Source organism: Tetrao urogallus (assembly GCF_951394365.1).
Source record: "Tetrao urogallus genome assembly, chromosome: 6".
NCBI lineage: Eukaryota > Metazoa > Chordata > Aves > Galliformes > Phasianidae > Tetrao > Tetrao urogallus.
Genome location: NC_136819.1, coordinates 6,435,052 through 6,449,072, shown reverse-complemented (window position 1 = coordinate 6,449,072; position 14,021 = coordinate 6,435,052). Strand labels below are relative to the sequence as shown.

The window sequence follows — 14,021 nt, the reverse complement described above, 5'->3', positions numbered from 1 at the left end:
GCTTGTTACTGGAGAATGATTTTAATGCAATATAATTAGCTAATATAATTGATATGTGATGTTAGCGGTTGGGCAGACAGCGTCCTGGATAGTGGATAGTGATAGGACAAGGGGGAATGGTCTTAAACTGAGACAGGGGAGGTTTAGATATTAGGAGGAAGTTTTTCACACAGAGGGTGGTGACGCACTGGAACAGGTTGCCCAAGGAGGCTGTGGATGTCCCATCCCTGGGGGTTGAAACTACGTGATCATTGTGGTCCTTTTCAACCCAGGCCCTTGTATGATTCTGTGATCCAGATGTGCAGGAGCACTGATGGCACTGCTTTCTCTCATTCAGACATCATGTTCCGCAAAAAGAAGAAGAAACGCCCTGAGATCTCAGCTCCGCAGAACTTTGAGCATCGTGTCCACACTTCGTTTGACCCAAAAGAGGGCAAATTTGTGGGCCTGCCACCTCAATGGCAGAATATTCTAGACACGCTGAGGCGCCCCAAGCCAGTTGTGGACCCTTCAAGGATCACCCGGATGCAGCTCCAGCCTATGAAGGTAAGAGAAGGGGACTTCTCTTTCCAGTTCCCTGGGCCAGCAGTGTGGGAATGTTGAGGGATATGTATTCAAATAGGAGTAAGGATGGGGTCCATAAGGAATTCACTGGATGGGAAGTAGTCTGTGCTTTGGTAACACTATTTTTGAGTTTATAGTAACTTCATCAGAAATAAGGACGTCCTTAGCTGCAGTAGTGTCACTGTTCAAATAACCAGCTTGTCATTCTCGTGGGTGGGCAAATTTGGCTGGCGATTAAGTTGACAGGGAAGCCTGAGTGGGAGAGAGCAGGGTAGCACTAGCTTGCAGTTCATGAATGTCTGAATGAATGAGGAAGAACAGGGAGTAGGGCTGTACTTGGGTTTAGGCTAACAGGGTTTGTAAAGCAGCCATTTGAATGGAAAGTGAGACATAGTAAACAGGTGAATTTCCTTTAGTAAGGAGAAAAAGGTACTGATCCTTGCAGATGGGTGAATTCAGACGGTTTTCTTGCTTGGATGATCATTAATAATGGTCATCAGAAAACTGTGCTCCTAAGTCTTCAGGGATCTGGTATGTGAAGAGAGGTAGATTCATACTGACCTCTGGGAAAGGGCAATGATAGGTGGTAACAGAACGGCTGCATTTGAAGTCTTGCTAGCCTGTGGGAACTTTCGGTTCTCTGTTTAAAAAAAAAAACAAACCAACAAAAACTCAGTCCTATGATGGCCTAAAAACTGAAAGGTAAGTTAAAAAAAGGAGATAGTACTACTTGGATTTCAGGAGGAACACTTAAAAGGAAAAAGCTGTCTACCTGTTGAACATCCTTAGCCTTTTGTGCACAGTTGCCTAACATCTGAGGACTATATAGGACTATATTTTAGCATAATGCAGGTACTAATGCAAAGCCTGCAATTTAAATGGCGTATCATTTGAACAGAATGCTGATTTATAAGGGAAAAATCTGCTCGGGAAGAGTAGGCAAAATAAAAAGGGAGAAGGTATTGCCCTTTGTTTTGTGGTGTCCTGAATCTGCGTTGAGGTAAACGTAGTAGGTGATAGAACCAGAGAAAATATACAATAGGAGCCCAACTTGGTTAGAGCTCTAATGAGCTTAAACTGCGGGATGATTGCTCAGATGGGTGGAAACTAGGTCAAGTTAGAAAGGGCAAATAAAAAAGAAATTTATGGAGGGAAAAAACTGGAAGGCCGAGGCACAAAGAGAGATGTTATTCTCAGAGAACATAAAGGGCACTCAGGAAACATCATAAGCACAATGAGGAGGAGGATGAAGGAAAGAATTTGTTCATTGCTCATTTTGGAAGGAAGTTAATAACAGAGGACACGGAGAGTTTTTTAATGTTTAATGATTTTTCTTCAGTCTTAATTGAAAAGGTTAACTGTGATTAGCTCGCTAGCACAACACGAGCACAAAGGGGTAAGAGCTCAGGCTAGAATAAGAGAGAAACATATGAGACTTTTTAAATAAGTTGGATGTTTTCAAGTCAGCTGGGTCTAACAAAATTCAAGGAATTACAGATCAGGCAGAATAATTTCAATTCCCAGAAAGAAACTGGAACAAATAAGCAAGTCATCTATTCGCAATCACTTCCCAGAGATAACAGGGTGAGAGCTGGCAGCCAGCAAGGATTTGTCAAAACCAAGACACTCATGTTGAGCAATGGAGTTTCCTTCAGTCATGAAGTAGAAGACTTTGGGTCAGATGGAGATGATAGATCTCTCCTATGCCTTGCCTCAGGTTCCTGACATTGTTACCTATGGCATTCCCAGAGCAAACTGGGCAAATTCTTAGTAAATATTAGGAAAAGTATACTCAAAGAACAGATTGAGGCATCACTGTCAAAATAGAAATGTTGTCCCAAGTGTGATACTGGTCAGTTCTTTCACCTATCACACATCTGTGGATAGCAAAAGCAGGAAGGTGTTGCAAAACTTTGAGAACCCAGCAGTATTTAAAAACTAGAGAAGTATCTTCAACTGTTTTTGTTTGTTTGTTTGTTTGTTTTCTCCCCCATTAAGTCCAAATGCAAACGCTGAGACTCTGGAACAGGTTGCCCAGCAAGATTGTGGATGCCCTCTCTGCAGAAGCATTCAAGGCCAGGATGGATGGGGCTGTGAGCAACCTGTCTAGAGGGAGGTGTCCCTGCCTATAGCAGGGGGTTGGAACCTGGTGATCTTAAAGGTCCCTTCCAACCCAAACCATTCTGTGATTCCCTTAGATTGTATCCCAAAGGTGATGGCTTCTGTTAAATTCATTCCAACAAATTCCTGCTCTATGATACCAGTCAAAAATGAGATTATGTATAAGTACTGAGCACTCAGGCATAAGATCCTGAATTCAGCTTTTCATAGTTTTTCCTCCTTTTTAACATGCACTGTGAGTAGCTTGGAAAAAGTCAATTTTCTTTTGAAAAATATCACATCTGAATCTTGGTTAGAAAGGCATGATCTCGGTGGGAGCATTCCATGCAGATCTGGCTCAAGTTTGGATGCATACGCATTAATTCAATGCAGCCTTTAAGCAAGACATTAGAACACAGTTAACTCCCATCTTCACTGCCCACTGGGGAGATAGAACTGACTTAATGCAGTGCAACAGGAGTGACTTGAGTCTAATTGAAAGAAGTTTTAACTAGGTGAGGATGGTATAACAGGAGCAGAATTTCCTGCTACAGGTGATGTTGTGCATGCAACATCATGAGTTGGGTTATCCTTTCTTCACCTTGTTTGACAAAGTCTTTCTCCTCTGCCTTTCGTTCCCAGACACTGAATGAACCAGATGCTCATTTTGTTCACTGTGGTGGCATTCTGCTGAGATTACTGGAGTTGCTGTTTTGCACCAGCTAAATATTAGGCTTGGTGTAATTAATTCAGCATCTTTAGAAAATCCCCAGAGTTCAGTTAGCAAACAGGAGATTGCCATTACTCCAGGGAAGGATTTTCCTCAGGCAGAGGTTCATGAAAGTGTAGGAGGCATTCTGTGTTGTGAATTTCTGTGAAGAAATGAAACGTTTTGGTTTCCAGCCCTAAAAAAGCTTCTGTAAGCTTTTCAGTTTTAGAATAAACAAGATAGAGTGCTATATAATATACTGACAGCTTCAAATGTCCTACTTCTACAGTGCTGTGGCTTGTTTGGATGGATGCCTTATTCTTTATCCTTTGCTTACAAGGCAAGTTGTGAGCTGTTGTGACCCTTCATTCGTCACTTTTAATTATAATAGCTTGGCAAAACAAAGCAGGAATATAGTTTGGGAACAGTGTGGTCTTCACTGGTCAAGATTAAAATGAATTAGCAAAAATGGAGAACCAGACTAAGGAACGCTGATTACAACACTGCTGAGAATGCAACAGGGGAGAAATGGGCCTTAGACTGGACTAGCAAGGTGGTTTTTGGCAGATGGAGATTGCAGTGTGCTGTAACTTCTTCAGGAGCACAATTCCAGCAGAAGGGAGCTAGAACTGCTGACGACATCCCAGTGTGGCTCTGATGTTTTAGCCATTAGGTGGCAAGAGCAGCAGCAGGAGCCACTGTTCCGAAAGCAGTGCTACTTCTGTTAAAGAAGTCTGAGTCTGCTTTGGCTACACAGACAAAACATAACCCTTGTCAAACAATCTGAACCTCGAATTTTACAGCTCTAACATTTTCACCTTTTCCCTGTGTGTTTTGCAGACAGTCGTGAGGGGCAGCACTGTGGAAGTGGAAGGCTACATCTCTGGGATACTCAACGACATCCAGAAGCTTTCTGCCATCAGTTCCAACACTCTGAGGGGAAGGAGCCCCACCAGCAGGAGGAGAGCTCAGTCCCTTGGGCTCCTGGGAGAAGACAGACCCCCAGATATGTATCTTCAGAGCCCCGAGGGAGAGTGGGCAGACAAATACGGAAACTACCTCAATTGCAATGGTGGGACCAAGGTGACACGAAGGCAGACTATGTGGCCAGATTACAAACCCAGGATGGATGGACAGTCTCACCCTAATGGTATGGTCATGAAAGCACAGTCCCTTGGGCCTTCGGAGTTCCAGGACGCTGACAGTAGCTGTCTCCAGCGTGCTTCTTGTCTGCAGCACATGCCAGCTCTGCCAGGGGACAGTGACAAAATGGGCAAAAGGAGCTTGGAAGAGTGCTGGCCTCAACCTTGTCTGGTACGACAAACAAACTCTAGGCCCTCAGGAGAAGGCAGCCCCAGCTCCAAATCGAGGGAGAACAGCTTGAAAAGGAGGCTGTTACGCAGCGTGTTCTCCTCCTCCAGCAGCTCAAACAAGTCAGGCCCTTCCCTGCATATAAAGGTACCAATATTCAGTATTTTTCATTGAGCTTACACCTTGTCTTTACACTTCCAGAGGTTCCTTTCACAGCTGAGCAAATTTGATTGTAAACAATGCACAACCAGCCATTACTGTTGTGGTTAATGCTGGAATCAAAATAGCCCTGGCTAGAGGAAACACACAGTCCTGAGCTCTGCATACACCACTAGGCACAGCTCAAAATGGCAGCCAGATCTGCACGGGAAAGCCTAGTTAGCATATCTGTGCTCTTGCAGGTAGATAGGCTGAGAAGGAGATAGTGGGCTTACTAATCGTTGTCCTGCTGTTATAAAAGCATAACTTAAATGCAATTGTACTAACACAAATGCAACTTTTGCCATTTGGGAAATGGCCATCGTTTACATTAGGTATGTATTGTTTGCCTGTGCAGAATAGGACTGCTTCAGGAGTTTGCTGGTTGTAGCTGTGTCTGCCAGCTTGCCTAGAACAGGAATGCTTGCATCCATCCTGTTCGACCGACTGTGCTGTCAGACAGGAAATCTGAGTGCAGGCACCAGGAAAGGTGGAACATTCCTTGCTTTGCCCTGGGAGAACTGGGAGAACACTGACATAGCACAGTGTCCAGAGACTGGAGCTGCGTGCACAGGGCTGTCACATTCCCGGGGCAGGAAACAATACTGATGTGTGGTTAGCCAAACATGTGCGAGCTTGCATGCGAGTTGTGCCCTTTTGCATGCTCTAGGTTATATAAAACCCCTTTTTTTCCCCTCCGTTTCGAGACAAAACAAGAGTTGGGAAATAGATATTCCGTTGCCATGAGCGTGTCTGCACAGGACTGCAGGGGTGGAGCTGGGAAATGAAGAGGAAGTAACTTCTGACAGTTGGTGTTTGTGCACTGCAGCACCGCAGTGCCAGCATGGAATCACACGGCCATGGTCTGGGACTCTGGTTATGCAGATACTGTCATTCTCACAAATCCTTGATTAAATACCAAGCTGCATAGAAATTAAAGTCTAGACAATTGTTTTATGGAAGAAAATGAATGTTCTTTTTTTAAAAAAAAGTTCTCTGTTGCTTATGTTCAGTTCCCATGCCCTTGCTATTAACTTTGTTAGCAATTTGTCTGAACTGCGAGAGCAAGAAAGGCAGCTGCTTTGAAGTTCTTATTTGTGCTGTAATACAAATGGTTGCTTTGCTCCTTCTGAAGTGCTGCCTTGTCAGATCCACCATTGCTGTAAATGCACCAAAGGAAGGATGATATATTTTATATCTAGCCTGCTGGATGCTGTTAAGCTTTAATTGCTCAGCATTTCCAGGGTGAGTGTGAGCGCTCCAAGATTTCTCCTGCTTGGGGGATCTGTGTGGTGCTAGCATGGGAATGCATATCCCGAAGCCACATCACTGCAGGCTGTGATCTTAGCAGATCTCACAAACCAGCAGGCTTGGAGCATGAGCGGGAGGTCTCCAAAAGGGCCTTGAGTGCTCCAGGAAAGGGCACTGCTGATCCAAAGTCATTGAAGGCTGTGGTGAGCGGGGGATAGGGTGAGGTGCAGGTGGCCCTGTAGGGATGGCAGCCTGCAGCTGCTTTGCTTCATGATGCTGTTCCCAAAACAGCTTTAACTCTGTGTCTGATCGACAGCAGCGCTCTGCAGGTACCAGCAGAATGTGCGGGGAGAGTTTTCAGTAGGCAGAGTGTAATTACCCGAAGGGAATTAGGCCAAGACTTCAAAGTGATTTACAGCTTTGGTGTGAATCTTCTTTCCTTTTATATATAGGAAGATCAGAGGCACAGAGGGATAAATGATTTTCAAATGCTCTGCAACTCAGGTTGCCCCTGAGTTTTGGTGGCGAGGCTGGAATGCTTTTTAACAAGGGCCGTTTTTACTGTGGGTTTTGTTGTGTGTGTGTTTTGTTGTTGTTACTGATATCTCAGGAGCCTCTCTGCCTCATTTGAATCATAGGATCATAGAATGGCCTGGGTTGAAAAGGACCACAATGATCATTTAGTCTCAACCCCCCTGCTATATGCAGGGTCGCCAACCACCAGACCAGGCTGCCCAGAGCCACATCCAGCCCGGCCTTGAATGCCTGCAGGAATGGGGCATCCACAACCTCTCTGGGCAATTTTGGAGCTCCTTAAAGCGTAACACCTGCTCTGCAACTTAATTCTTGAACATGGATGATGTGTGGCTTCTTCCAGTCACACAGCTGGAGACAAGAACCCGGAGATCTTAACTTGGGTCTGCTACAAAATATGTTAGCTGATGCATACGTCTCCAAATTAACCTAATCAGCACTTCTCCTTTCTTCTGCTTCCATTTTTCCCAAAGCCTACTGCTTTCTTCAGGCCCCAACAGTGGGGCTCACCGCGCAGCCCCGCGGCCAAAGCCCAGTCCCTCCCATCAGATCAGCCCACGTCCGATTTCCCCAGGCTCATTTCGGAAGCTGGTACCCCCCAGAAGTCACTGACAGCGGAGAAGGTGATAGCAGTGCCCCAAGGCAGGCCGTCACCAGCTGGATCTCCCCGAAACCGGCAGACTCAGACGAGTTCCAGCAACCTGCACCTTCCCCAGGACTCCTCTGGGAAAGCGCAGCCGGCGAGCGAGGACCCCGTGGTTGTGACTCACGAGCAGTTCAAAGCTGCCCTTAGGATGGTGGTGGACCAAGGAGATCCGCGGACGTTGCTGGAGAATTACATAAAGATCGGTGAAGGGTCCACAGGTATCGTCTGTATTGCTCGAGAGAAGCACTCAGGGCGGCAGGTGGCGGTGAAAATGATGGATCTGAGGAAGCAGCAGCGCCGGGAGCTCCTTTTCAATGAGGTGAGTTTTTATAATAAGAGAGGGGTTTATGCTGCCCACCATAAGCCATGCTAGCAGGAGGGGTGGGAAGAGCAAGAGGCATCTTTTTAACAGAATTATGCTAGAAGCAAGGAAAAGAATGGCTGGGAGAGGGAGGCAACTGCATTTGAGTGACTGTGCGTATTGACTTTGTGGGTAGGGTTAGTGGTGCTTGGTGATCAGCTGTTCCCTCTGTGGTGTTCCTTCCAGGTGGTGATAATGAGGGACTACCAACATGTCAACGTAGTCGAGATGTACAAGAGCTACCTGGTGGGAGAGGAGCTCTGGGTACTGATGGAGTTCCTGCAGGGGGGGGCCCTCACTGACATTGTGTCTCAGATCAGGTGAGAAGCAATACCCAAAACATCAACGCTTTCGTCTTCACCTCACAGGCGACAGCAGATCAGAGACTTCTGGGAGGAGTAGTTTCCCTCAGAGCTCTTGTGATGCTTTGCGATTATCACTGTCATCCTTTGGGAGCGTGCAATGGTACTTCGGGTGGAGAAAGGAACTCACTGCACTTCTGATCCCCTTGGATCTCCATTGTTCATTTGTTTGATGACCTTCCCTGTAAAGCACAGTACTCTTAAAAAGTCTTGTTTATTCTCTCCATTGCATCCTGGCCAGGAAGCCCATTGAATAGCTATTAAAAAACACGCAAATTATTTGCAGTGGTACAACCTTAGTGAGGTTGAAGTGGTGGTTAACTCCTCCAGAAAGGTGCGGCAGAGCCTTGAGATCTGGACTCCTTCCCAAATGTCGCTGCCTAAAGATAGCAACTCCTGGACACTCTCCTAAATTTGTTTTGGTATCCACACCACTTCATATTCATTAATCTCCAAAACATTTCTGTAGGGCAAAGGAGTTATTCTTGAATGACCTCTCTAGAGTCCCACTCACAAGGAGTTCTGGTGATGTCTGTCCAACCCTGGAGCACCTCTCACAACTGTAAACTAGCGCAGGGAGCTCCAAAGAAAACACTGACCAAGAACCTCTATAGAAAAAGCTTTCCTTTTTTTGAAAATTCAGAATTTTATTTGAATCATAGAATGGCTTGGGTTGGAAAGGACCCAAAGGATCATCAAGTTTCAACTCCCCCGCCACAGGCAGGGCCACCAACCTCCAGAATTGGATTGCAGTTCGGTAGTATTGCTAAAACTAATTGTTTAGAGGCACATCTCAGGGATGGAGAACCAGGGTTTCTCTTCAGTATCTGCTCCCAGACAGGAAACAGAATGTTTAGTCCCAAAGAATGCTGAGTTACTGCATTGCAGAGCCAGTGAAGCTCCTCTAGCTTGCAGCTGATGTTAGTAGAGCCAATAGAGCTACAGATTAAAAAAATAGTAATAATTCTGGAAAGGCTTGTAAAAGGTTTATGTAGTGAGACTGAATTCCATTGCGGGATGTCAGCCTAGATGTTATTTCACAAAGCCTTCCTTTGAACCCTTTAATGAATACTTGTTTTTCCACACAGTGGAAACAGGATCTTTTATAACCATAACGTTTATCCAAAGTAAGCTTCAAGCCTTTATCAGTTTTTCACAGGGAGGAAAACACCCTCATTTACCTCATTAAATACTTGCTGCAGGTGATAACTGATTTGCATCTCCAGGAGTCAGCTAATCCCCTCATAATCTCTCTTACACCATGCAATCACTTGACTGAAACCAAATTCCATACATTACATACTGAACGTATACCTCCTTATCTTCGAGAACCACAGAGTTCAGATGTATCAGCTTTTCTTAGAGCTCATGCACTGAGAATCGAAAGTACTCAGAATATTTCAGTGGTGATTTACAATTCTTAAGTCAGTCTACACGTGCAGAAAATGCTGGCTTTGGCTCCTAATACAAGAGATAATTTTCATTTCTACTCTTTTTCTTACACTTGGTCATGAGGGTTCTTATGTTGGTATTCCAGGTTGCTAAAGATGAGGTTCTTGGTCTTTGTATACAGTGTGCTAACAGAAATTACTGAAATTCAAATTTAGTCTCTTCTCCTGTTTGTAATCTGTACTACCTTTAGCTAAGCATAAGACTATCCAGATTATCTAGCTGCATGAAACTGCACTGAGCATTGACAGTGACTGTGACTTAGTAGTATCCACAGAAGGGTACAATGCCATTAAAAAATTATGTCCTTAATTTCAGGCTAAACGAAGAGCAAATTGCAACAGTATGTGAATCAGTGCTGCAGGCTCTTTCCTACCTTCACTCTCAGGGGGTCATTCACCGAGACATTAAGAGTGACTCTATTCTTCTGACACTGGATGGAAGGGTAGGTCTCCTTGGCCAAAATGTTTCCTGGATTCTGTTGCAGCCTTAGTCTGCTTCTTTATTTCCTTTCTGTTCAGTCTCTATATGTCATTTTCCTACTGCTTTTTGTCTTCTTTACCTTTTGTGCTTTTCTCTGTAGAATGGTAGAATGGTTTGGGTTGGAAGGAACCTTCAAGGTCATTTAGTTCCATGTAGTTAAAGCTTGGTTGCTTTTCTCTTTGCGCAGGTCAAGCTGTCAGATTTTGGTTTCTGTGCTCAGATCAGTAAAGATGTACCTAAAAGAAAGTCCCTGGTAGGTACTCCCTACTGGATGGCTCCAGAAGTTATTGCAAGGGTACCATACACTACTGAGGTAAGGGGCAATTTCCCTGATGTCAGAAGAGGTAGGAAATGGTATTCTGAGGTGTCACAGCATTAGGGTCTCTAGGAAAAGCAGCTAGGTTCTCTTTGGAATAGAAACCTAACAGGTGACTGCAGATCTGAATGTGATGTATCAACATGACCTGAAGCAATTCCGCTTCCTGGAACAAGGCGTAAACTTACCCTGTCTTTATATCTGAAGATTGGCATGTGCCTGTGTACACTACAGTGTGGACAGATGTTAGCAGGGAGTAGTCTGTGATGATATGTGGATCAGCAAATGAATCGGTGCCATGAAGAGTGGGGAGGAGAGCAGGGAAGGCACAAATGGGAGCTCAGAAATGATGGGCAGGTGGCAGCAGCTGGATTTGTACTGTTCAGCAACTGTCCAGGTGTAGCACAAGCGGTTGCTTGCAGACCTTTGGATGTTGCAATCACAGTGTGGATCAGTGGAAAGCTGTCTTTGTTAAACTGCAGTGAGGGATCCAAGAGCATCAAGGAGATTGATGTTTTACTATCCCAGTAACGCTTGTCATAGGTGGAGTGGGTGTTGTAACCTTTGTGAAAGTAACAAAGCAAGGACCTGTTGCTTTGAGCTGTGTGCATAGACATGTCATTGTCCCCACAGGTAGACATCTGGTCTCTGGGGATCATGGTGATAGAGATGGTGGATGGAGAACCCCCCTATTTCAGTGATTCTCCAGTCCAGGCAATGAAGAGACTCCGTGACAGCCCTCCTCCCAAACTGAAAAACTTCCACAGGGTGAGCATGTTGGCAAAACTTGTAAATCCGATCATTATCATGGGGAAACACACATACCAGCTGTTCCCTGTAAAGCTGGCTGTGAAAGCGGCCATGCTAGAACATGTTTCTTGGGGATCTTCTTTGGCTCTGGTTCCTCCATGGACGCAAGCTGCTGCTGACAGCTAGTGGCTGTTTTGGGAAACAGTCCCAATAATCTAAGGTTGCTTGGGCATAAACCTGATGGTGCAAATCAAAGCTGCTTCAGGTGGAGCCAGAATTTAGTATCTTGCTCATCTTCTAAAAGCAAACAGGAGGCTCACTGCTCTTGAGAGTTTCCAGCTCAGCAGCTTTCAGGAATGCAAAGGCTGCATTATGGTCAAAGCAAGAAAGCACAGTACAGACAGCAGCTCATGAAGGATGCTGCAGGTGCTATGAAGATCAGCTCATCTTCATGGTTTCTTATGAAAAATTATCAGTGACATAAGAAATATAGTGATTACTTTTTAGTCCTCACTTAGAACAGTCCTCATTTCATTTCAGTCCAAGCTTCTGAGATCAAAAAGCTTCTGCAGCATTCTGAGCTCTCCGACCTTTCCAATTAATCAGAATATCTTCAGCTGCTAAACCTGAATTATTTAACAGAGCAGACTTCTGAGCTAACAGCATACACTCAAACATCAACAGCTGCTGTCTTTCCTATTTGCCTTTGCAACTCTAATTAAAATGTCAGGGTTGCATTCAGGACCCACATAGGCAGCATAAAACCATTTGTGGTCTGCATCACTTGGTAGGATGACCCCATTGCAGGCCGTGAAAGCCAGAGCCCTTCACAAGGTGAGCTGTGCTCACTGCTGTCTGGGGAAGCGAACTCCATCCTCCTCTCTTCCTGCTCTCCGAAATCTGGCCCAGCACCTGCTGTGAATTCAGCCCTCCATTCTGATTACCCGTAATGGTTCACTGAGGTCAGTTACTGTGGTATGGGGTGCAACAAGCTAAACAGACACCCCTTGGAATGGTCTCTGCTGCTTTTCTAAAGTGTAGGCAGGTTTACTGACGGGATGATAAAGGCTGGGTCCTGGTGCTCAGCTGTGTTGTGCCTTTTCCCTCTGGCCATCACAGTGGTTCTTCAAAGCACTCGTGAAACAAGCTGTAGCTCACTGTGAAAAGTATTTCGTGATCTACTGCTGAGCTAACCAGAGCTAAGAAAATGCCCCCGGTCTAAAATGGATGTAATTAGTGGCATTAAAATAAATAAATATATACCAAGTTCATTTTTTATTCAGTTTTAATGACACAGAGGATTACTATCAGCAAGAGATGAGCAGAGTCTTTTAGCAGCTCTTGAGCCTGGCTACTCAACTGGCTTCAATGTGCATATTTTAAAGGACAGAGGAAATTTAGTTTATCATAGAAATAGAATCATTAAGGCTGTAAAGGACCTCTCGGGTCATCTAGTCCAACTCTCCACCCATCCCCACCATGTTCACATGGTACGCTGCTCCGCAGTTTCTTAATCTTCTCAAGCATCAAGTTTCCAGGTTTTCAAAATCTACTTGGGAGTCCGGTTTAAATACTTTTCCCACACTTCTATGGCCAGTAAAAGAAGGAATTGGCCAACTCTTCACACCCAAGTTGATGTGCCTCAGGGAGCAGGAAGAGCTGAAATTCAGAAAGGAGCAAATAACAAAATGGAAAACAAAATTAGCTTCAGTTTAAGGACATGGCATGCATTCATCTTAGAAACTAAAGTTAGAAAGTTGAATTAAGCAATGCTACCTTGGTAGCCTGTTGTCAAATGTTGCCTCTGCTTCATGGGCTTGAATTGGTTGGTTGCTTTTTCACAGACTTCTCCAGTTCTGAGAGACTTCTTGGAAAGGATGTTGACACGGGAGCCGCTAGAAAGAGCAACGGCACAGGAACTTCTGGATCATCCCTTTCTGCTCCAGACAGGGCTCCCAGAGTGCCTGGTCCCCCTTATCCAGCAATACAGAAAGCGTACCTCTACCTGCTGACTTAACGGAAGGGAAAATGCTGGGAAAAGGTAACATGTAACAGACAATCAGGAGACCAGGCAGTCTTGTCCTGTGAATGGTGCTCAGAACTAGTCAGTGGTCTTCTCACAGGATGGGTCCTTGTGTTCTCTGCCTTTGTGACTTCTCTTTTGCTAAAGACAATCAATGCATACTCGATAAGACCGTGTTTTTCTCAAGAGCAAAGCAGGTGCTGGATGACTTCTGGATCACTTCTTCCAAAGAATGGCATTTGTATGTGGATCTGAGGTTGTGTATCTGAATGCTTGCAAGTTCCTGCAAACCTCGGCTGCTGACTACTGAACTGAAACAAAATTTCCCAACTAGAAATGTGACCTTCGCTTTGTCAGACATACACTGGAGTACTGAGCTCACTTAAATGTACATTGTGGGGCACAGATGCCTTTCAAGTCTCCAACAATGCACAATGACTTCACAATTTTTTTTTCTCCACAGACGATTTTAATTTTCAGTTAAATGTGGACCTAGAACGCTGTACATATTTTCCCAGGGAGCAGATGTGATATGTACATATTTGTTTTCCAATGGCTCTCTTGCATCAACATACTTCTCTTTGGCTGAGAAATATGTATGGTTTAGTGGTCAGTCTTGAATCCATTTCATTACCTTAAACTTTTGGAGGGGAGACCGTTGGAGGGGTAACGCTTTGGGAATGCTCTGGGAGACAGAATGAGAAAGTTTCAGCTGTCCTGCCTATATCCCAGGAGAGATTTTTATGTGCACAGCAAGGCTATTTGTTCAGCCTCCCTCTCCCTTGCTTGCTACTGCAGAACATGGGGAGAAGGGAAACTTTTGATGTATGTTTTGTAATTGGTATGTCCTTCCCCTTTCAGCCCCTTGGTGATATGTTCAGAAGGGTTCTGGTTGTCTAAGCAGCTCTCACAGTTATTTTAAAATAGATTTAGGTATTTTGTATGATGCAGTTTCTGATCAGTG

General features: G+C 44.8%; 1 protein-coding gene across 2 annotated transcripts; it reads left to right on the top strand.

Moving 5' to 3' along the window:
• Positions 1-342: 342 nt before the first annotated feature.
• On the top strand, positions 343-13,046 carry PAK6 (p21 (RAC1) activated kinase 6; the record flags this gene model as incomplete). Of its 2 annotated transcripts, XM_079537299.1 has the most annotated exons (8): positions 343-546; positions 4,214-4,831; positions 7,141-7,632; positions 7,861-7,994; positions 9,804-9,930; positions 10,156-10,281; positions 10,918-11,052; positions 12,879-13,046. In XM_079537299.1, 8 exons carry the CDS (start codon positions 343-345, stop codon positions 13,044-13,046), a joined length of 2,004 nt encoding a protein of 667 aa, XP_079393425.1. The 2 variants fall into 2 exon arrangements, with proteins under 2 accessions (XP_079393425.1, XP_079393426.1); XM_079537300.1 differs by lacking the exon at positions 10,918-11,052.
• Positions 13,047-14,021: the final 975 nt, after the last annotated feature.